Source organism: Poecile atricapillus, chromosome 9, assembly GCF_030490865.1.
Source record: "Poecile atricapillus isolate bPoeAtr1 chromosome 9, bPoeAtr1.hap1, whole genome shotgun sequence".
Classification (NCBI taxonomy): domain Eukaryota; kingdom Metazoa; phylum Chordata; class Aves; order Passeriformes; family Paridae; genus Poecile; species Poecile atricapillus.
In genome coordinates this window covers 22,931,578-22,953,501 of record NC_081257.1, presented here as the reverse complement: position 1 = coordinate 22,953,501, position 21,924 = coordinate 22,931,578, and the positions used below count along the sequence as shown (strand labels likewise).

Below are 21,924 nucleotides of genomic sequence, written 5' to 3'. Positions count from 1 at the left end.
ATGTACCCTGCCTTTGTTGCTGTGCCAGGGATAAACCACATGGGCTGCCTGACCCAGAGCCAAGGACTTCACCCTTGGGCACGGGAGTGTCACGAGCTGGGAGCAGCAGGGGCTGCGCTTCCACTGCGGGGGGAAAAGCGGAGCTTTCCAACGCCAGTCCTGCACTGCTGAGGAGAGTCAGCTGGTAGGCACCCGCAGAGACGGGCATGAATGACATGTTTCAGCACAGTGAAAAACTTGGGTCTAGCCTACACTGTCAATGTAGAGCAGTTTTGTGCCTATTAAATACTCCACAGTATGCTCCCCGTCACTGAGCCATCCTGAGCGCGTGCCAAGCGAGGAGTCTTCGGCAATATGTAAAAATTTGAGCCTTCCCACAGGCTTCTGTACATCTGTGCTCTCCCCACGGGCTTTGCTCGCTGCCGAGGAGCCCCAGCTGTGGGAGCGAGGCCCTGGGTGACAGGAGCACGCCCCGTGTCCTCCTGCCCTGGCCACCTTCCCCGGGGACACGGGCCAGGAGGGCGAGCTGAGCTGGGGGCTGGGACAGCCACGGCAGAGCAGGAGCCCCATCCTTACAGAGCTCAGAGTGTCCCAGTGAGCTCCACATGGTGCTGCAGCAGAACCACGGGCACTGCCAGAACCTGCCCGGAGCTCTGGGGCTGGACACGGGTGTGGAGGGACAGCTGAGAGCCCTGGCAGAGGGACAGGACAGGGCAGGGCAGCTCTGCACTGACAGAGAAGGATTGGAGGGGATGGCAGGGAGAAATTATTCCTGTGAAGCTGGGGAGGCCCTGGCACAGGGTGCCCAGAGAGAGAAGCTGTGGCTGCCCCGTCCCTGGAAGGGTTCAAGGTCAGGTTGGAGCACCTTGGGCTACAGAAGGTGTCCCTGCCTGTGGCAGGGGTGGAACTGGGTCATCTGCAAGGCCCTCATGGTTCTGTGCTTGTGAGCTCAATAAGCTGCTCACAAGGGTGAGTGAAACTCACCTCTACACAGGGACCCCAGGATTTACAATGGGGTTTTTACAATATAAGAGAGGGTTTTCCTTCTTTTTTTCTGTTTTTTTTGGTTTGTTTTTTTTTTTTGTTGGGTTTTTTTTTTGTTACACTACAGGATGATTTTAAAAACAAAAGGTGCTGCCTTTTAGGTGGTGCCTAAATTCAGTTCTCTGAGTCACAAGGGAGAATAAATCCGACTTCACTGCTCACAGCCAGACAGTAAAAGCTGTTCTACTACTACTCACAGTCTATCTGTGAGCAATCAGCTGCTTCTTCCGACTCGGAAATCGCAGGCAGGCATATCCTGACTCCTTATGTAACTGAGCTACTGCTTCAGAAATTAATGCTTCTGCCACACTTTGAAGATTTTTTAGCATCTTGTGGGGTTCTCCATAGTCTGAATGGTGCAAGGTATGTTAACTGCAGCTTCTAGAAATACTGCTTCATCCAAGTTAGCTGAAAAAAGTCTAAGAAACTCCTAGAAATTAATTTCCATTCTGGAAAAATCTCTCAGTGGCAGATGACAGTTAAGGAAAACTCTCAAAGCTCTGATTTGGGTTTCACTGGTGTATATTCTGTACAATATGCACCACACATGGCTTTTATTACTTCAGGTGATGTTGGACAGTGGCTCCTGGCTGTTTTAACAGGACAGGATACACTGATCTGCTAGAGAAGAGATCTATGGTCACACAGAGTCTGCTACACCCCTGTGCTGAACATCAGGAAATAGCAGCACCCATTTGAGGATCACCAATCCCACTCCTTTCCCAAGACTGACTTCTGCAGGCCACAGGCAGCCCCTTGCAGCTGGGATATCTCAGAGAAGGGACCTTGAGGAGAGGACAGAAGGTGATGTCCCAGCACAGGATCCAGCTGCTCGAGCAGAGCAGGACAATCTGCTCCAAGCTGACACCTGCAGCTCTGCCCCTCCCCAGAGAGCCTGCTCCCCCTCATCCCACAGGGATGTGCTGCTTTCCTGCAGCTGGACAGGGAATTAATTCCCTCAAGCCAGTGAATTTACTCAAAACCACTGCACAATGGGACAGTGCCCAGCAGGAGCAGAGCAGCAGCTGGGGCTGGCACCTGGCAGCACGTGGGAAGAGCGTTCCTGGCAGGGCAGGAGCACAGCCCGGGCCATCCCTACCCTTTGGGCATTTTCCTGGGAGTCTCCTCCTCCCTGGCACTGCCCTGGGTGTGCTGGGAGCAGCCCACACGTGCACACCCATGTGTGCCAGGCTGCCACTGCTCCCTCCCCAGAGCCCAGGGCACCACATCCTGCTCCTGCCTCCTGCTGACATTCCCAGCTGGCCAGGATGCTCCAGGTTCCTCTGCCTGCAGAGCATCTCCCTCCCTGGCAGCTGCTGCAAACGATCCCTGCTGTTATGAAACTCTGACCTCTGAAGTTTTTGCCCTTTTTGCTGTGAACTGAGCAGGAGGCAACAGCTCCAAACCCATCTGTGGGGGAGAACTGGACTGAGACACCACCTGCTCCTGGGCACAGCCTCTGCAGTGGCAGAGAGAGCCCTTCCACATCCCAGCTTCCCCCAGTCCCCACTGCCAGCTGCTCCCCAACACCTTCACTGCAGGGTGTGTTCCTCTCTACCCACTGGGTGGCAGGGGAAGAACCTCAGCTGATCAGAATTCCAGGAGAATCTCCAAATCCCAGTCTCAGCTGCCTGTAACCACTTCCAGAAACACAAACATATGGATGCATACACACTCCCCTGATGGAAATAAAGAACAGGTCTGTACCTACAGAAAAATGTTCCTCTCAACCAGTCAACAGTTGTAGGAAAGGGAAAGAAGAAACATGGGTGGGTGTACAGAGAGTTTCCATCTATAAATCACAACAAGATTACTCAGTTGTACACAAATTCAAGTTAACTACAAAACACCTTCTTGTTGCAAGGCTGCATGAGCTGAAGAGTCACCTAGACCCAGGAAGCAGGTAAAGAGGTTATGGCCTTCAGAAAAAGGTAACAAAACTGGTGTTTTAAAATGCCAGCAACTGGAAGGATTAGACTTAAACCTGCCAGCCTCAAGAAGAAAAGCAACAGAAACAAGCTTAACTTCAAATATGATTTGAAAGGTGTTAGTTGCCTAAAAATGTTTTGTCCCTGCTCCAGCCTAGAAGTGCTTACACATATAGAACAGCTTGAAAAAGCAGGAATTTTATTTTCCTTTCCTGAATATAGACAGTGTTTAACAGAATGATGGACTGCACCTTACCTTTTCTCCATAGCCTCTATCTTTGGTCATCATTTCCCTGAGCGTCTGTAATACCTTAATACACAGTTTCTCCTCATTCTCCTCCAGCAGCTGTTTTGTGTGCTTAATTAACCTGAAAAAAGCCATCAATCAGCACAAATATTCCAAAAACAGGGTAAGATATATGTGTTGTGCTATCTTAACTGGTTTATGCTGGTTTATCATCACACTGTTACACAACCACCTGACAGCTACCAGGGAAGCTGTGGAGGAACCTGCAGCCCCTGGGCAGGAAAAGAGCCCAAAATCCCTCTGGCTGCAGGCAGCAAGGGAGCAGTGGGATCCAGGACCTGCTGGCCCTCCAGAACAAGCTGGTAACAGTAAGAAATCTATTCCACTTGGTTAAAAAACCACACTGGGAGCCATGGAGGGTGCAATCCCAAATCCATCTCACCCCAGTACTTGGGACTAACTCAGTGCCCAGCTTCCACAACCTCTCCATAGGGCCCACCCCTCCAGGAGGTGACAGAAACTGGAGCTGCTCTGATTTGCTCTCTAAGTGACCTTGTAACCTTCCCCTTTCCTTCCCTCTAGCTGTGCTGATGCCCATGACAACAACTGATCCCGATGTATTCACCCAGCACCTCACAAATATTCCTGGGGTGAAGGCAGGTATCAATAACTGGATCAGCTGAATATTTAACTCACTTGTACAACTGCTCAGGACATTTGCATCCTGCAGCAAACAGATATTTTTAAGCATTAGCTGAGAGAATACATTAACCAGACTTTCCCTGTTTACACAAACAGCTTTCCAAGGACAAATTGCCTTGACCATATCACAGAATACTGATTTTCACAGGTATTTCAGAGGATATCAAGTATTTACCAAGCTGGACAAGAGGGCTCCATTCCACAGGGCACGGGAAGGTTGGGAAAAAGCGAAACAAGCCAGACTTCTAACTTACAACTTACTTGCAAATGAAACCTCCGCTTTCACATTTCCTCCTGGCATCTGTGTTCTCTGGGAAGAGCAGCTCAGGCCTGTGGAGCACATCCACCAGCACTGACAGCTCTGCCTGGACCAGAGGGCGCAGGCGATCCTCCAAGGCTGACACTATGTCCTAGGAAACAACCACAGCCAGCTTTGAACAAACATTAACAGCACACACGTTCACAGGTCAGTTAATCTGACTAATGGTGGATGAGGGACAGGACAATTAGGTCTGTCCTGCCTGGACAAATTAAAAGACTTCAGGGTTTGGTCAGGTGAGATTTTCAGTCTTGCTGTGCCCCTCCAGGAGGAAGAGGAGCTGTGCAGTCACCTGTAGCCTCTCGATGATGTTCCTGTAGTCCCTGGAGGCGGCGAGCACCGAGTCCCTGCGGGCGGCGTTCCTGGCGGTCATGCGCCAGTTCATGGCTGTCTTCTGCACGATGCTGTGGGACTTCAGGAACAGGTTGTTCACCTGGCTGTCCAAGTCCACAGGAATCGCAATCGCTCGGCTTTTGGCTGCAACAAGCAGAATCAGTGGGAACTGAGACCTTGAGCCCATGAAACAACACGACAGCAGGACAAAGGCCTGTGCAATTCCTTCCTGCTACCAACTCTCCTTCCCAGGCTGAGAGGAAACAGCCTCAAGTTGCACCAGGGAAGGTTTCAATTAGACATCGGGAAATTAGAACATTAGGAATTAATTTTTTTTATCACAGAAAGGGCTGTAAAGCATTAGAAAGGGCTGCCCAGGGAGGTGGTCAAAAAAATATTACATGGCACTTGAGTTCATGTTTTAGTGGTGACCACAGTGGTGCTGCTGGGCTGACAGCTGGACTTGACAACTTTAGGAGATCTTTTCCAACCTTAACCACTCCATGACTCTGAGTGCATTTTAAACAGGGCAGTTCTCAGTCCCCAGGCAGGGTCAGGCCTGGGCAGGATTATGATAGGAGCTTCCACACCTCAGAGCTGTTACTGTTTGAGGTGTGGGAGTAGGAATCCATCCCTAAACACACACCCCCAACAACTCGTGCTGGCACACGTGGACACACAGCAGCAGAACTTGACCCCATATCCAGTACAAGCTACTCTTGTGGACTCCACTGAAAGTGGAACAAATTTAAGGGCAGGACTGGCACTCCCAGCTGCCCCAGGGGAGGCTCAGGTTGGACATCAGAAGGAATTTCTCCACGGAAATGGTGGTCAGGCTTTGGAACTGCCCAGGGAGGTTTGAGTGCCCATCCCTGGAGGTGTCCAGGGAAGGGCTGGAGGTGGCACTGAGGGCTCTGTGCTGGGGACAGGGTGGGATTGGGCACAGCTGGGACTCAATGATCCTGAAGGGCTTTCCCAACCTCCATGATTCCATGAAAACATCTCCCTGCTGCAGATCAACAGGACTGCAGGAGTTTGGAGGTTGGACAGAGAACACACTCCAGGTGACAGTGACAGCACCAGTGCTCAACCACGATGACCTGGCAGCATAAGCCTGGACTGAGACAAGCCCAGGTGGCATCTGCAGGACACTGTGGCCCTGGGCAGCCACAGCAGGCAGCTCTGCTCCTTACCTACATCAGAGAGCACACGGATACAGCTCTCCACAGAGGCCTTCTGGCTGGGCATGAGCCAGGTGCAGTGGTACACCCTGAACACCCCCTGCAGCAGCTGCACGAACACGGGCTGCCGAGTCTGCAAGGCAAGCACAGCACAGTCACAGCCCTGTCCCCCAGAGCCAGGCTGATCCCAGCCCAGCTGGCACTCTCCAGTCCCTTCTAACTGGTCTGCAGCACTTGTTGGGCAACTCCCCGTGGCTGCAGGGTATCTACCACGGGATCAGCAACTGGATGGGAAGGGTGGGAACCAACGCTGCAAGGGAAACATGAAACGGGAGCTTCTGCAGCAGAAAGCCCCGGTAATTGAGGCCTGACTAAGCAAAGGAAATGAGCAGTCACCTTCATCTGTTTTATCAGAGCTATCAGCAACCCTGGCACACCGATTCCCCTTTTAGTGTTGACCAGCAGCTGACTCAAGAGGCCACAGGTAAATGGGACTTGGCTATGTGACAGCACAGCTCCAGAGCTGGAAACTCATCGTTCCAAGCATTATTAGCTGGTCTCCAATTCACCAAGAAACCAGCTGTGTGTTATGTGGAACACAGGCAGTGGTGAGTGGCAAACTTCAGCTGCTGTGGGTCAGCCAAAATCAAGGTGTGGTTTCCACCCCTGAATTTCACCTTCACTACAGACAGGTGAGCTGCTCCAACACACCCAAGCCCATGAGCTCTGTTCTTTCACCTTTGCAGCTGCCCAACAATAGTGACCAAAACTCCATTTGGTTTTGGTGATTACTTAGTAGAACAACACATTTAACCTGTAGAGGAAAGAGCATTTTAAATATTTCAGTCTGAGAGGGAGCACCCCGTGTCCCCGTGCCCACTAGCCATGGAATGCTTCTATCAGCTACAGGAACTACACCACAGTGCAACCACCACAGGACTTAGGAACACCAGGGAAAAAAATACCTCATTTATTCTGGCCAACAGTAAAGCCTGTTTGCAAGAAAAAAGCGGAGTTAGAGTAAAAAGCCAAATCTATTAGCTAATTAAATCTATTAGGTCAATTAAATGAAACACTATTACATAATGTACAAGAGGAGAACCGACATTCAAGCCCCCAAAATTGCTAGGAGGCAAATAGCCATTACCCTTTCTGGAAATAAGCCAAACACCAGAAACCATGGACAACAGCAGCATTCACCCAGGGCCCTGAAAATACCTGAATGTTTGGATTTAAACCACCCACATACTCCTTTCAGCTCACATCTAAAGATTTTTTGGTCTTGAAAAGCCTCTAAGATGTTTCATTTGCTTAAATAAGGTCAATAAATCAAATAGGAGATTTACCCCACGTCCCTCATGTCTCCAGCTGCACTTGGGAAGGGAAACCTTGGGCAGCAGGAGCCTTTGGAGGCAAACAGGCTGAACAATGTTTGTTAAAGAGAAGCTGTGGGCAGCTGTCCTTTGCCAAGAGATTTGTGTTCTCCTAATTTTCTATGGTTTGAGCCACATGATGGATGGACAAGGTGTTCCCTGAACTAACGAGGCTGAGTCAGGGCAGGAAGAATTTCAGTCAAACGAGCCCTGACATGAAGGAGCAGGAGGCAAGAGAAGGCTGGGAGGGATGAGAAGGTGCAGCAGGAAGGGCAGGGAGGGACTGAACCCAGAGCAGAGTGGCCACATCCCTCACCTACAGAGATCAGCCCACCTGCAGCACCTCAGGGGGGAGGAAATCCCACCTGGAGCAGGGGTGGACACCAGGCAGGTGGGACAACAGGCTGTGCTCCTCAGGGGGGAGAATCCCTGGTATAGACAGGAGTATTGGCAGGCAGGAAAAGGGAGAGAAACTGCTTTTAACTTGGAGATGTAGAGGAAAGATGAATCTAGGACAAGGCAGATCTATCAACTGAGATGGGAAAAGAGGTGAACCAAGTGACTTCATCCTGCTAGACAGAGGGGGAGATTGAGAAACTAAAGAAAAACTGCTGATATAACATTAACAGATGGCTAAAATAGGATGGCAAGATGTGTATTCAAATGCTGCATCTCAGAGATGACAACTGAGAGCAGGGCAGCTCAGGTGCTCAGCACAGAGGGAAGGGCAGAGCCTGGGGACAAGGCCACTGTCTCCATTTCTCACTCTGATGAGCACAGAAGGTGATGGGCAACAGCAACTGAAGTCACCTGAGGATCAAATCAGCTGCTGCACTGCTCAGGCTCAGGTGAGGTCAGAGACGTGGCAGGGGTAGGACTGGATGAGCTCTGAGACCTGGAGATTGCACTGCAAACATGTGCCTTTGGCACTACCAGATTGCATCAAGTTTCAACAACTGCCCCTCTGAACCTCCTGCCAGAGACCTGACCACTCCACCCACACCCTCCCAGAAAGTTATTTATGAAAGAAGAACAGTGTTATCTCTGAGCAAATATAAATATCAGAGCAACATCCTGACACTGCTGCTCTGCTGTACAAATCTCTGCCTTCTCCCCTTCACAGGTGTTCCAAACTCCTTCACATTTCCCCAACTTTTGAACAAGGCAAAAATAAAAATCTACTCAGTGAGACACGTGAGAGCTTCTGGATTTTTGTTCTGAATCCTTTTTTTTTTTGCTTCTTAAAGGGAAATTAGAATCTTTCTGTAAAACAGAAATCCTGTCCTTAATCACCCTTGCTCCCTCTGTGATACGTGTGGCAGGGGGTTGGATGAGATGGGCTTTAAGGTCCCATCCAACAAACCACTCTGGGATTCAATGACACACAAGAACTCTCTACAAAAGACCTCGGTGGTAGCACAGAGTTGAATCCACCAATGAATTAATGTGACACTTGAGCTTTTCCAGGAGAACATTTGGACTGTGACCTACATATTTTTCCATTTCTCCAGCAAAAAGACCAGTCTGGCCACCAAGAACAGCGACCTATTTGTCTCCCCCAGTTACACCACCATTGCTCCCATGTTTGTTTGCACTGGTACATGGCACTGAAGTGAATGAACATAGCTGCCCTGGCAGTGTCTCTGTGTGTCTCTGTGCATTTCCCACCTGCAGGGTGGTGCTCTGGTCAGAGAAGGGGGAGCTGAAGAAGGTGGTGACGATGCTCATGACGATCTCGGTCACGTACTTCTCCAGGATGGAGTCCGCGTGCTTCCTGTCGCTGGTGTTGTTGCAGGCCTGCAGCACAAACCACAGCAGGGTCAGGAGCAGCTCACCAAGGCAGCTGGGACTGGAATTCCTCATTTCCCATCGTCCTGGTCCCAGCAGTGCAGCGATACTGACGGGCTCTGCGTTTCCAGCGCGCGCCGGAGCAAAGCCAGCGCCGCTGCTGCTCGGATGTGCTGGCAACAGAGCACGTCTGGGGGAGGGAAAAAACCACAGTGGCTTGGAGGAAAGCAAGAGCACGATGGGGAGGACTGAGGTGTAATGCTTTCGTATGGGGAAATACTTGGAATCCCAGGCAAAAAGCCATATGGCCAAATAAACACCAAGCCTGGAAAACAATCTGTCCTGACCTGCCAAAAAAACGCTGAGTGCTGCTCAGGAAGGAGCTCGGTGATCCTGGCCAGAATAAGCAGGCCAGGTGGCAGGACAGAAAAGGCACTGGACAAAGGAGCAGGGTGTGGAGCTTCACTGAGCTTTGGTTTGGGCTTGGATTTTTTTCTTTTAAAAAGGAAAATATGAATGTGTTCCATGGAATATGACTAATGAAATCCACAGGCGTAAGGAAAAGGAGGCAGATATTTACAGGAGTATTCAGGGTACTTATTGCCTTGATGCACTGGGATGTGTTATCCCTACTGCTCTGGATTAAAGTGGTTTTTAAGCTTCCTGAATTCAGTTCCTTGGTGCAAATACATTACCCGGCAGATGTCAACCAGGAAGTTCTCAAACAGCTTCCACATGTGATTACTGGTGTAAATCTCTTTCATTTCTACTTCTGTGTCCACATAGCAGTGATTCAAGAAGTTGATGTATGCTATTTTGACCTAAAAGTAGAGAAAAAAATTCATAAAGAATAAAAACCAGAATAGAGGCATGAATGAATATAATGTCACATTAAAACTGCTACAGAGATCATTTGGAATTCTACTTCTTCCTTTTACTTAAACACTGGTGAAATTTAATGCCATGAATAGAAAGACACCATCCAATAAAAAACCACCAGGATCACTGCAGACAAAATTATTATTCAGCATAATAATAATTTCCAGTTCTGCAGAACCATCTGTTCAAGGTTAGCAGCACATCCATAAACCTCTCTGCCTCAAGAACCCCATAAAATAACCAGTACAGCAACACATTCCCACTTTCAGGGCAAGAAGGAAGTAGAAAAGGATTCAACTTGACTATCCAGGTTGGCTGGGGGTGCCAAGGGCAGCAGCAGGGAAGGGCTGCAGCTTCCCAGCTCGCTGCCCACCACACCAACCCCCTGCCAGGCCAGACCCAGCAGTGCCAGCCCTCTCTCACCCAAACCCAGAACATTTCAAACACAAACAGCCCAGCTCTCCTGTAAGCCCTCACCTCAGGTATGCAATCCTCGTGGGTCACCACCCTGACAATGTCATCCAGAGGGAGGAGGGAGTTGCATTTGATTTCTGTGTAGACGTTTTTGCCCTCTGTGCACACAGCCAGCAGCTCTACCAGGTGGATGTGGTACATCAGGGGGCTGTTCTCGTCCATCCTGTCCCTCTCTGACCTCATCATCTGCACCAGGGTCTGGAAGGAGGCTCTGTCGTTGTAGAACACCAGCACATCTTCCCCTGCATTCACCAGCTACCGGGCAAGGAGAACATTCCATCAGCAGAGCAAAGCCTGGGATCCCCCCACAGCACTGCCCTGGCTCGGGGCTGTCCCACCCCACTGCTGCCCTCAGGGCAGCTGGGCACTGCCCTCACGGACACAGAGCTCCAGGAGGACATTTCCCATTGCACTGACCACTTCTGGACTGCTGAAGGAGTTCAAAGCCAGTCCAGCTGCCTGCTTAGCCAGAACCTGTGCCAAGAAGTTTGTGACTTTCCAGTGTGTCTTTCCATCTCACATCTGTCGCCCCTGGTGACTTTCTAACGCAGCTGTGGGCAGCCCTGTGCTGGTGGAGAGCTGCCCAGGGCATGGGAGGACTGCAGGGCTCACTCCTTCCACCCTTCCCAACAAACACCAGTTGTTTTCCAAGGCCAGGGAGTGACACATTAAGGCACACTGAAGATTTCCATCAGCTTCACATTTGACACCTGGCTGGCCACAATTTCAGAGCAGCTCAGATCTCCTGGAACTCCAGGAAAGGAAGGAGATGGTGCAAACTGAGCCCTGCTCCAGGCTGGGCACTGCTGAGCACACATCTGCAGGGATCCAGGGCTCTCCTGCCACAGGATTTGGGAGAAACAGCAGGATAAAATGTAGAGGAAAAGCCCCAAGGCAGCTACTACTCCTGGGGAAGCCCCTTGCTGAGAATCTCACACTCAGCTATGTTTTGAGAAGCTCATGGAGCTGGTTTTGAGCTGAACAAGGAAATATGGAAGGTTTGCTATCCATCTATCAGGAGTGATGCCCAAGAGCCAGATTTGACAAATCTGATCCTGGGGCTCCCCCTGCTGAGGAGGGAATCATTCCAGCAGATGTGCAGATCTGCCAGCCAGATCCCATCCAACAGCCTGCTTAAAGGCATTCAGTCACCCTTCTCTCACCTCTCCCCTTTCCCCTGACTCCCCAGCTTCCAGTTACCCACATCCCCCTCTCCAATCCTCATCTTCTTCCCCTCCTGCACTTGAACAGCTGAGTGAGTACATCGTGCTAAGACTGTCTGCAAGGGCTAGGAGAGACAGGACAAAGGGGGATGGCTTCAAATCGAGAGGAGATTTAGATGGCAGAAAAAATATGGGTGGTGAGGGCCTGGCACAGGTTCCCAGAGCAGCTGTGGCTGCCCCTGGATCCCTGGAAGTGCCCAAGGCCAGGCTGGAGGGGATTGGAGCAGCCTGGGATAGTGGAAGGTGATTCTATGGTGGTTCTACAATTTCATAAAAAATTCCCATCAAAATGCTGTCATGGTGAAATTCTCCTTCTGCTTGAGTGATCCTGAAATGCAACTACTTCTCTTCAAGCCAGTTTTACTTGACAGAGGCACCCTTGCTTCATAACCCCACCTACACGCTGCTGTGTACAGGCCTGGGAAGAAACTCGTGCCATTAATAACCAACCCCTTGTTACACCTGTGAGTCAAGAGCTCAGAGAGCTTCTGGTCCCAAAAAGCCTGAGCTTCCTGAGAGCTGTAATGCTCTTTTTGCATGGTGAGAGCTGTCAGCTTCTTGGCAGTCCCCAAAGCGAGAGGATCAATTTGTCATGTTCACCAACTGCTATGTGCAAACTTCTGTTCAGACCCTGCAAATCTCTGCAGCTCTCACCTCAGCCATTACCATATCTTGGCATTTCTTAATGAATTTCCCCTCTGCCTTGACAATGGTCTGCAGGAACTTGATGTACTGAACGTTCCTGCCGTGCGTCTCGATGCAGTGGACGAAGTGCTGAACCACGCGCTCGTTGATCTCGCTGCAGAGCTGGAAGTTGTTCATGAAAATGTGCTGCATTGTCACTGCTTCCAGGATCTGATGGAGGGGATGGAAGGGAACAAAAAAATCATGAAATCAACAACCCACCACATCCCCACTGAGGTTAGGGTAAAGCCAACACTCCTGCGGGCACTGAAGGGAACTTTGCTGAGGACCTCAGCTTTCAACACCACTGCTCCTATCTCAACCTGTCTGTCACTCCAGCCACTTGAACTTTCTACACTGAAACTGCCCCAAACAAACATCTTGCCAACTTTTGAGGCTTCAGAATGAAAACAAAGTGTGACCTCTTCAACCAATCTTGCAACAGAACAGCCCCAGAGGTATCACCAAGGACAATCCAGTCCTTTTTCTTGCTGGAACAAAGAAATAAATCATGGCCCGAGGTTATTCTTACCCCTGGGTTAAGGAACAGGTTTATGTGCTTGTGCAGCAAGGCCTGGTTTTGTTGGTTCCCAGCACAGAAGTTCTGCAGGAACTCGTGTGCGAGCTTCATTATCTCCTGCATCCTCGTGTCTTCAGCCTGGGATTGCATGACAAAGAAGAGGGGGTTAAAAGGAATCCAAAGGTTCACCTTGAGGTGAGCACAGGATGAGCCACAGCTCCAGCAAGGGAACTGTCACGTCCCTCACACCCCGAAGGAAAACAAACCTCCACCCAGTTCACAGACATTTGGGATGAGCTGGGCCAGCTCCTCGCTTCCAGAGAGCGTCAAAAACACAGCCCATAATAGAAATTACAGTAGTTTATTCTCTGAAAGTGCCTATTCCAGGGCCAGGCCTGCCAGCAACGTGCTTTAGTCACTTCTACTCTTCTGAACATCCCAGCCCCTTGGCCAAACCACACATCATCACCTCGGGGCTGCCCAGGAGAGCTGCCACGTTCCACCGCAGCGCGCTCCGGCAGCACGGACGGGGACAAGGCAGGGATGGAAAGTTGCTACTGCACCAGCTCAGCCCAATTTATCTTTACTGGAAGCTCCACGCTCCTTGCAGCCTTCCAAGCACTGCTGAGGACCCAGTGCCCTTCCTCTGACGTCAGTGTGGATTCCCAACCCACCGATGGCAGAAGCCACACTTCGGAAAATTACTGTCTGTTCTTATTTTTAAGGAATTTCATAGATTTTCAAGGGTGAAACCCCTTCCACACTGCCTGTCTGATGCACATTCACATGTAGGGGACAGAAAGGCGATGAGAAGGTGTTGAAGGGTGTTTCTGCTGCTGATTTTTAGCAAAATATGACGCAAGAAGCCACGAGAATTAACATTAATCAAAGCCACCGTGTAGAATTACTGGTTCTCAGAAACCTGATGAGTTTGGAACAGAGGACAGCAGAGTGAGCAGGAAAATGTGAAGAGGTGCCTCACCTGTGTACTGATAAATACCTGTCACCTGTGATTCATGAGCAGCCAAGGTGCTGACCTTGGGGTGTGCTGAGCACAGCCTGGTGCTCTGCAGCCTCACAGGCACAAGGCAGGCCCAGAGGGCTCCAGCCTGCACAGCTGGCCAGTGCCAGCACTGATGTGGCTAACTAGGAGCAGCAGGCTCACCTGGACAGCCAGTGGCTCTTTCCTCACCTCTAAGGGGGAATTTAGGACTCCACAGCTGGGGGAGGATCTGTATCTACTGCTCATAAAACCCCCTCTCTCCTTGTTCCCAGGATGGTGCTCACACAGCTGCCTCAAACCAGGCTCTTGCTTCCATCAACACAGCTTAACCTCAAGGCAGCACCTGCCTGGCAGGGAAAGCTCAGAGCTGAGCCTCAATTCTGAAGGATGACACATGAATACTTTCCAGGCAGATACACATATGTGTATATTCAGATAAACAGAGCATGGGTATTTTGTAGACTGTGAGGCTACTCTGTGCATCCAATCTACAGGGAGGAGGCTCAGGAAGATTCAGAGGAGGTATGAAAAGCCTGTGACCATGACACAAAGCCCCACCTTCTCGTAAGGGATCTGCAGCAGCTCCAGCACCACGGCGTGAGCTCCCATGTTCCTCAGGAGTCGCTGCTGCTGCTTCCTGCTCTTCCTCACCGAGGCCCCTTCCTGCACGCAGAGCTTGCTGAGCCGCAGCAGGATCTGCAGGAGACACTGGCCTTAGAGCCCCAACTCTGGCTTTTCTTCCAGAGAACGCCAGGTCCCAGAGAGCAGCAACAGGGACCAACTCGTCTGCACGGAGCAGAGCGGCTCCAGGCAGCCCCTCGAGGCCCAGGCTCCATCCGTGGCATCTGACTAGGGCTGCTGGACTTGGATGATCCTTGTGGGTCCCTTCCATCTCAGGATACTCTACAATTCTGAGATTCTATGCTCCTGCAGAACTCAGCCATGTCAAATGAACCCAACATCAAGCTCCACAGCAGAGCCACAGACACACCTTTAGCTCACACCACACCAGCACCACAGCACGTTCTTGATCTGGTATTTTCTACGTGAAATTTCAACAGCACAGTGGCTTTGAGTGCAAGGTACTCAGGACAGGGCAAATTAAAATTGCTTCTCCCCTTGCTTACTGCCTTTGCAGTCCTTAACAATAAAAATATTGTGTTACCATTGAAACAGCAGCAAACGTCGCGTTTCTCACTAATCCATTCTTAAGGAAAGAATACACACGTCGTGCTTATTCTATCCTGGCTTCTCATTCAAGTTGGGATTTGTTATTACTCAGCAAATAGTTTCCACAATGGCAGAGTGACTCAGACTTTCCTGGGTGCCTCCCTCTGACTGCAGCTCTCCAGAGCTCTGTTACTCATTTACACTTCCAGTGAACTATCAAGAAGCAAAGTTTTACCTCTTTTACTACCCGGTAGTTGTAGCTGCTAGTACTTTCAGGCTTTTGAGACTTGCTGTGACCTTCCTGAGGATAAAATCAGACAATTTATTAGTAGCTTATACTACTGTCTACATGAAGGCTAAAATTACCGTTCTAGGATAGCGCCCGCTCTCCTCCTGGGAAGGATTGGCATCCTCCAGCTCTCTGACAGCCTCAGAAAAATACATACAATTATCCTGTCAAGTCACATTGACCTCTAGGACACAAAATAAGGTGAGGGAAGGATGATTTCAGAGGCAGCAACCTCCTGTCCTTTGCCTGTCACATTCTGTCTCTAATCAAGTCTCCCCTCAAAACAAACCCCTTCCTTTCTCTCCCTCTCTGTTGTTATTAAACTGTCACTGCACAAATACCAAGAGATTCCTCACAGCAATGTGTACAAGAAAAGCAACAAATGGATTACTTGTATTTACTTCCAACAATAAATGTTCCTAAACCAGGGACTGCTTCTTGGATCCCCTCATCCAGTCTTTCCTATTTGATTGCAAATTATCTGGAAGCAAAAGATGCTCAAAGAGTTCTAAGCCAGATGTGCACGTTGGGAAAATCCTGTGTTATCAGGTAGGGATAAAGCACAGTTCTCTGCTGTCATTTAATCAAGTGCCATGACTCAAAATGCATCACCTGAGCAGTTCACAGCTCTGCCCTTACCTTACTTGAGGTACTTTTGACTGCACAAATCCCGTGCCATCGCTCAGTGCTGAAAGGACACAGCTGGGGAGCCAGAGCAAACCCAAACCAGCCCTGTTAGACCCTAAAGGTGACACCTCAGTGGCTGCTACTGGGCATCACCTGGCTCAAGTTCTCCTCTCATTCCTGCCTCAACCTGGAAGCAGTAGAGAGAACCTCACCTAGGCAGTGTGCTGGGAAGATGGGCCTTGTCACAGTTCTGAAAGCAGCTACACCCTCCAAATACCCACCCAAATTCACACAGACACAACCTAATTACCTCTTTCTTCTTGTGCTCGTTTTCACCTGGCACACTGTCCATGGCCTCATCAGGACCTTGGCCTTTGTACACCCAGAGCTCAGATTTCTCCACTATTGACCTCAGCTGGTCCAAATCTTGTTTGATCTGCTTGTAGTTGTCAACATCTTGGCTGGTGACGAGCAGTTGAACCTTAAAGGGAGGCAAAGCCATTAGTTGCACAAAAAGGGCTGGGTTCAGCTGCCATAAATACATTCAGATGAGGAACAGCTCTCTCCAAGCACACAGGTACCTGCTTGAAAGCCTGAAGGACTTCTTGTCTCTGGCTGAAGTGCCTGAAGAGCAGCTGCAATGCACCAGACACCAGGGGAGGGTAATCGTGCATCGTTAAATGCAGCAGGACACGGAGAAAAGTCCTGCCCCCGTGGTCATCCAAATCCAGAGGGGTGTTCTCCTCACTGGAAACACAGCAGGAGTTAACCAGCACATTAGACTGAGGGTCCCAGCAGGTTCTAACTCCTCTTAGCAGTGCCAGAAAACCTTTTTTACTCAAATAAAGGGGTAATTTGTACTGAGATTTTATTGCAGTGTGGAGCTGAGATGCACTGGTCCTGCAGCCTGGCTTTCACCTGCACCACAGAGCCCTCTCCTGAGGATCCTTCTGGCTGGTCCCTGAATCCCTGCTCCTTATCTCTGGTTTTTGATCCAAATGGACCCTACTCTGAACTGCATCAAAGCCATTTGAGGAAAATGAAGCCTGGGTAGCTGTGGCAGCCCTTTTCCCAGTCCCCCACTCCTTGGGAGCCCTCCAGCCTGGGGGCTCTCCCTCCATTAGCACCTGTGAAGAGATACTTTCCTTCCACTAAAGATCCCCTCAGCTTGTTCTTCAATGTGTTCAAAATCCAGGGTTCCTGAAAAAATAAAACAGGACAAATATGTGAAGTCAGAGCGGCAGCAAAGATGTTTTTACAGCTTAAAAACATTTCAAACAGCAAGTGGAGACCTGAATCATCCCATTAGTCCCTTAAGGATTCCAGAGCCTTCCCTAAGCCACACAACCTCATTCCTTGCCAAATAACCCACCTGGTACATTAGCTGGCATTTCTTGACTACTGCTTCCAGTGGGGGATTCGGACATCTGGGCATTGCTCTCATCAAATTCATGTTTAAATATACAGAGCAGGCAGGAGATCCTGTAGTCCAACCGCACGTTCAGAATAAACTGATGATACACAAGTAGGAAAAATGTTGAAATAATTTGTGTATTTGCACCACAAGTCACGCAAAGCAGAGTTACCAATGTGCAACATTAACAGAGTAGAGATGAGGATTTAACCTGGAAAAGTTGCCCAGGGTGGGGAGGCCCTGGCAGAGTGAGCCCAGAGAAGCTGTGGCTGCTCCTGGATCCCTGAAGTGTCCAAGGCCACGCTGGACAGAGCATGGAGCAGCCTGGGACAGTGGGAGCTGGCCCTGCCCATGGCAGGGAGTGGAACTGGATGAGCTTCAAGGTCCTTTTCAACCCCATCCATTCCGGGATTCCATTTTTCCAAGATATGCAAACATTGCCTTAAAAACCCCCAGAATTCAGTAATATTTTCCAGGGATTTCAATGACCATGATACACACACATAATAAATACTGATGAGTAAAACATCTTGGCAGAGTTCTGGTGCCTCATTCTTGTGTGATGCTGGCATCCTCACCCCGTCCCCCAGGAAAGGAAAGCAGCATTTCCATCTCCATCCTGAACACGTGCTGCTGCTCTCCCAGGGTGCTGTGACACAGGAGCAGGACACGAGCTGCCAGGAGCCAGGCTGGGCCACACAAGTCACCATCTCAGCTGGGCTGGACCAGCTGGTGCCAGAGAAACCTCCAGCCTGGCAGAGACCACCTTCTCCATGCTCTTCCTCCCGAGGAAGGAGCCACAAAGCCGAGAACACTCAGAGCTCTCTCTCGCAGCTTTTGGGGAAATGCATAATGGCAGTTTGAATGGCCCCTGGGAGCAGGGAATACTGGCACATGGAACAGCCCCCTGCATGTGCCAGGCCACGAGAGAAGCTCTGGCTTCTGCTAAGATTAGCAGTGGTGCAAGGAAGGAACGGAGCCTCCCTGTGCTGCATCTGCTGCTGCAGGAAGGGCGCAGCCTCCCACGGGGCATGGGAAGGAACACCACGGCTCTCCTGCTGCTCTCCTGCCTCTGCCCACCAGGCTCCAGCAGCACCCTGACCCCCAGGACCTCGCTGATGAAGTTACTGAGCACAAAAAGGACTCCTACACTCAGAGAGGGGAGATGCATTTCATAATAATTCTGAGTCAATAGCGAGGAAGAACATGTGCGTCCCAAAGACTTTGGGGTGAGCAAGTGAGAAAACCAGAGATGAGAGAGAGAGAGGCTGGCTGTGCATGCTGAAAATACATCTCAGGCTGATGGCTCTGAGATCTCCCCAGTCCTCAGGGCACTTCAGATGGCCCTGCAGACTCAGAGAAATTAGGAAGACAACAGGGTGGAAAACAACAGCTCTGCCTCAAGTCAGATACTCATAAATCACTGCTAAATATGCAAATGCCTACTGCAAACTCTCCAAATAAATTCTTGCAGTAATGGCACAATATTGTCACAAACAAGTTGAGGGCGCTGTGCCTGACAAGGTCACCCTTGCAATACTTCCCCAGTCTGAGAGTCAGAAACACATGAAGAGGCAGCAGGACACAGTTAATGCTGGAGGACAGCACGAGAAGCTGCCCCAGGGTGGTACCTGGAGTATCTCGATGATCTTGAGCTTGGTGTCCATGACCAGGATGTCCTCCTTCTCTGGCTCACTCTGCTTGACATTGCCCTCGGGGGCAGCTGCCAGAGGAGTCATGGGCAGGAAGCCCCCACCCCTGAGCACCACCTGGGTCATCAGCTCCCCCACGCCGTGGATTGACCTCATCACATTGCTCCCTTCAGAGAGGAAACAGCCAGGGTTAGCGTGCTGGGATGGGACTGCACTGACAGGGCAAGGACCGGCCACGTCCTACAAAGAGAAATTGTCTCAACATTCCACATCCACACCCTGGGCACAGGGGAAGCCAACAGAGGCACTGCAGTACTTGGAGAAGCCCCCTGCCCTCTCCCATCACAGGCTCAGCTTTACAACCAAGCCATGGAGAGAAAGGAGATTTCTGAGCACAGCATCAGGGCCAGGGAGGGAGGGATTGTCCCAGTCTTGCTCTGCACTGGGGCAGCCTCATCTCCAGTCCAGGAGGCAGCTCTGGAGGCCAAAATGCAAGATCTAAAGATGTCAGAGAGCACCCAAAGGAGGCTACAGAGATGGGGAGGGGGCTAGAGGAGAAGTGCTATGAGGAGCAGCTGAGATCCCCTGGTCTGTTCAGATGGGGCAGAGCAGACTGAGGTCAGACCTCACTGGGGGCTCCTCCCGAGGGGTGGCTCCAGTCTCTGCTCCCTGGGACAGCACCCAGGGAGTGGCTGAAGATCAGGAAAAGGTTCTTCCCCAAGAGGTGCTGGCACTGCCCAGGCTCCCCAGGGAATGGGCACGGCCCCGAGGCTGCCAGAGCTCCAGGAGCCTTTTACAGCACTCCAGGGATGCCAGGGTGGGATTTGGGGCATCTGTGCAGGCCAGGAGCTGGGCTGGGTGATCCTGCTGGGTCCCTTCCAGCTCAGGAGGTTGTGTGACTTCATTGTTCCACCCCACAGTGACACTTTGAGATGAACTAGAGCCACCCAGAACTTTCTGTCCTACACTTTCCAGCCTTACCTTTGCTTTCCTCGCCTTTTGCCATCTTGGTAATAGGGAAGATGGTAGTGATGTGCACACAGTCTAATATAGCAAGGAGGATTTTGGTTAGTCTGAGGAGGTCACAGAAGTTGTAGAAACCAAAATATATCAGATTTCTGGCTAAGTTAACAACCTACCAAAATAACAATAAAAAGCCTGATTAATACTAAACATTTTGCTATCGCAGTCAAGTTGTCTTAACACAGTGACAAGATCAAGAACCTGGCTGAGGGTCATTTTTTATCATAATATCTGGGAATTCTGCAAGACTGTCTACTTCTACATCACATCAGAAAGTTTTCTACTTGCCTACAAACACTGCAATGCTTGCAGTTAATGTCTGTATCTGCAACTGATACTCTACAGCTACAGAATCAGACTGGTATTTGTCTCATTATTAAACAGGGCAGGACTAGAGGGAAGGTAACACATAATTTTTATCAGAAGATATCACACCCATAAAGCTGCAACTTTCAAGTCAAAGTTTCCCCACAAGTCCACCCCATAAAGATCCACATAAAAATATCACATACAGGGCAAATATTTAATGTAGCCCCACTACCAGAAGTATATTACATCAACTGTATTTTTAACAGAATTATCACAGCTTTTCTTAAATTAATGGTTATTTGTTGCATGGATTTGCTACATTTTATTTGCACAGACTATTTTAACAGGTCAGTTAGTCAAAGGACACTTTTTCACTATGAGCTCTGGAGTCTTTTGGTGTGTGCAGACAGTGTTTAATTTTTGAGATACTTATTCCAGTAAAGCCTGGCTTTGCAATAACACTGAGAGCACAGAGAGCAAACAAGGCTGCTGCAAACCTCAGACATAAACTCACATTCATTAATTGCATTTCAAGAACCATCACTGCAAACTCACAAACTTCAGTGGGGTTACTTGCACGAGGAGAAAGGAGCCAGCTGAGGCTCAGCACTCATTAATTACACTCACTAATTACTTGCCAAACTACCTGGTGCTGAAAAAATAACCAACATTCCACAAGAAAAAAAAAAAAGAATAGGATAAAATCAGAACTGGATAACTACCTCAAAAGTGAGCTTATTTTTCTCTTTATCAGAGAAAGGGAACCTCTGACACACCACATCTCTTAAATATTCCTCTACAAATTCCATTGTTTGTGCAAATCTCTCCTTAATTTCATCTTTGGAAGTTCCACTGCTATCATAGCTGAAGAGGGGAAAAAAAGAACAAAACAAAAAAGAAAACAAAACAAAACTTAGCATGCAAATACACAGGGCTCTTTTCCCCCCAGTACAATTTTTCATTGGTTTGTCAAAACCTAAGAAAAGCTAAAGGCTGGTTAATAATTTATCCAAATGAGAGAGTCAGGACACTGACACCAGAATTTCCTGGCTTTTGTTGGTTTATCCCATATGCTCATTAGGTACTATTTTAAAACATCTGAGAAAAACAAAAAAACAAGATAATTTTGTCCCAAAAAACCCAGAAAAAGCAAGCCTCATTATTTGAGTGGAAACAATGACAAGTGCTGTGCAGCACTGAGGGGAATGGGTGGCCAGGAGAGGCTGAGTGGGGATGGGATTTTTTCCTCCAAATAAAACCAATATATATGCAAAGCAGATATTAATTTTTAATATGAATTCTAGGGTTTTCCTCAGTATGTGCAGAGTGACTTTGAGAAGGACAATCCCACCACCTCCCACAAAATACTTTTGCTTCCTGTTTGATCACTTATCACTGGTGAACCTCTACCAGAGCTAAAACCATTTGGTTTTATATTCTGACCTTTGAATTTGATTTATTATCTACTGCATCCCTCTCAGAAGAGAAAACCAGGCTGGAAAGGAGGGAAATACAAGAAACCACTGAACATCAGCATTAACATTGAGAAGATTTGAATTCCTAACATGTAACATCTACTTTAGGTGTTTTTTCTTACTGAAAAAAATGAGCTCTGAACAGTCAAGTACTATAAATTTGGAATTATTAATTATAGAGTTAATACAAGTGGCCACAAAACCACGTGCCTGCTCCAGCTGTGGTTTTGTGTAGGTTTTTGAGAGGATTTTCCACTGGAAGTTCAG

General features: G+C 49.3%; 1 protein-coding gene across 5 annotated transcripts in view; it reads right to left on the bottom strand.

The window, feature by feature from the left end:
* Window positions 1–21,924, bottom strand: part of ITPR1 (inositol 1,4,5-trisphosphate receptor type 1) — a 163,630-nt gene that overhangs the window by 71,492 nt on the left and 70,214 nt on the right. For 4 of the 5 annotated variants that reach the window (XM_058844903.1, XM_058844904.1, XM_058844906.1 and 1 more), the window contains 18 exons: window positions 20,905–21,046; window positions 19,832–19,985; window positions 18,830–19,017; window positions 17,157–17,295; window positions 16,926–16,984; window positions 16,366–16,527; window positions 16,095–16,265; window positions 15,104–15,169; window positions 14,257–14,394; window positions 12,708–12,833; window positions 12,146–12,346; window positions 10,272–10,523; window positions 9,611–9,736; window positions 8,796–8,924; window positions 5,767–5,887; window positions 4,533–4,717; window positions 4,183–4,331; window positions 3,229–3,340 (listed from right to left, as the gene is read on the bottom strand). In XM_058844903.1, the coding sequence (XP_058700886.1) occupies window positions 3,229–3,340; window positions 4,183–4,331; window positions 4,533–4,717; window positions 5,767–5,887; window positions 8,796–8,924; window positions 9,611–9,736; window positions 10,272–10,523; window positions 12,146–12,346; window positions 12,708–12,833; window positions 14,257–14,394; window positions 15,104–15,169; window positions 16,095–16,265; window positions 16,366–16,527; window positions 16,926–16,984; window positions 17,157–17,295; window positions 18,830–19,017; window positions 19,832–19,985; window positions 20,905–21,046 (2,620 nt within the window). The remainder of the gene's footprint in view (window positions 1–3,228; window positions 3,341–4,182; window positions 4,332–4,532; window positions 4,718–5,766; window positions 5,888–8,795; window positions 8,925–9,610; window positions 9,737–10,271; window positions 10,524–12,145; window positions 12,347–12,707; window positions 12,834–14,256; window positions 14,395–15,103; window positions 15,170–16,094; window positions 16,266–16,365; window positions 16,528–16,925; window positions 16,985–17,156; window positions 17,296–18,829; window positions 19,018–19,831; window positions 19,986–20,904; window positions 21,047–21,924) is intronic. The other variant, XM_058844905.1, reaches the window with a different exon arrangement.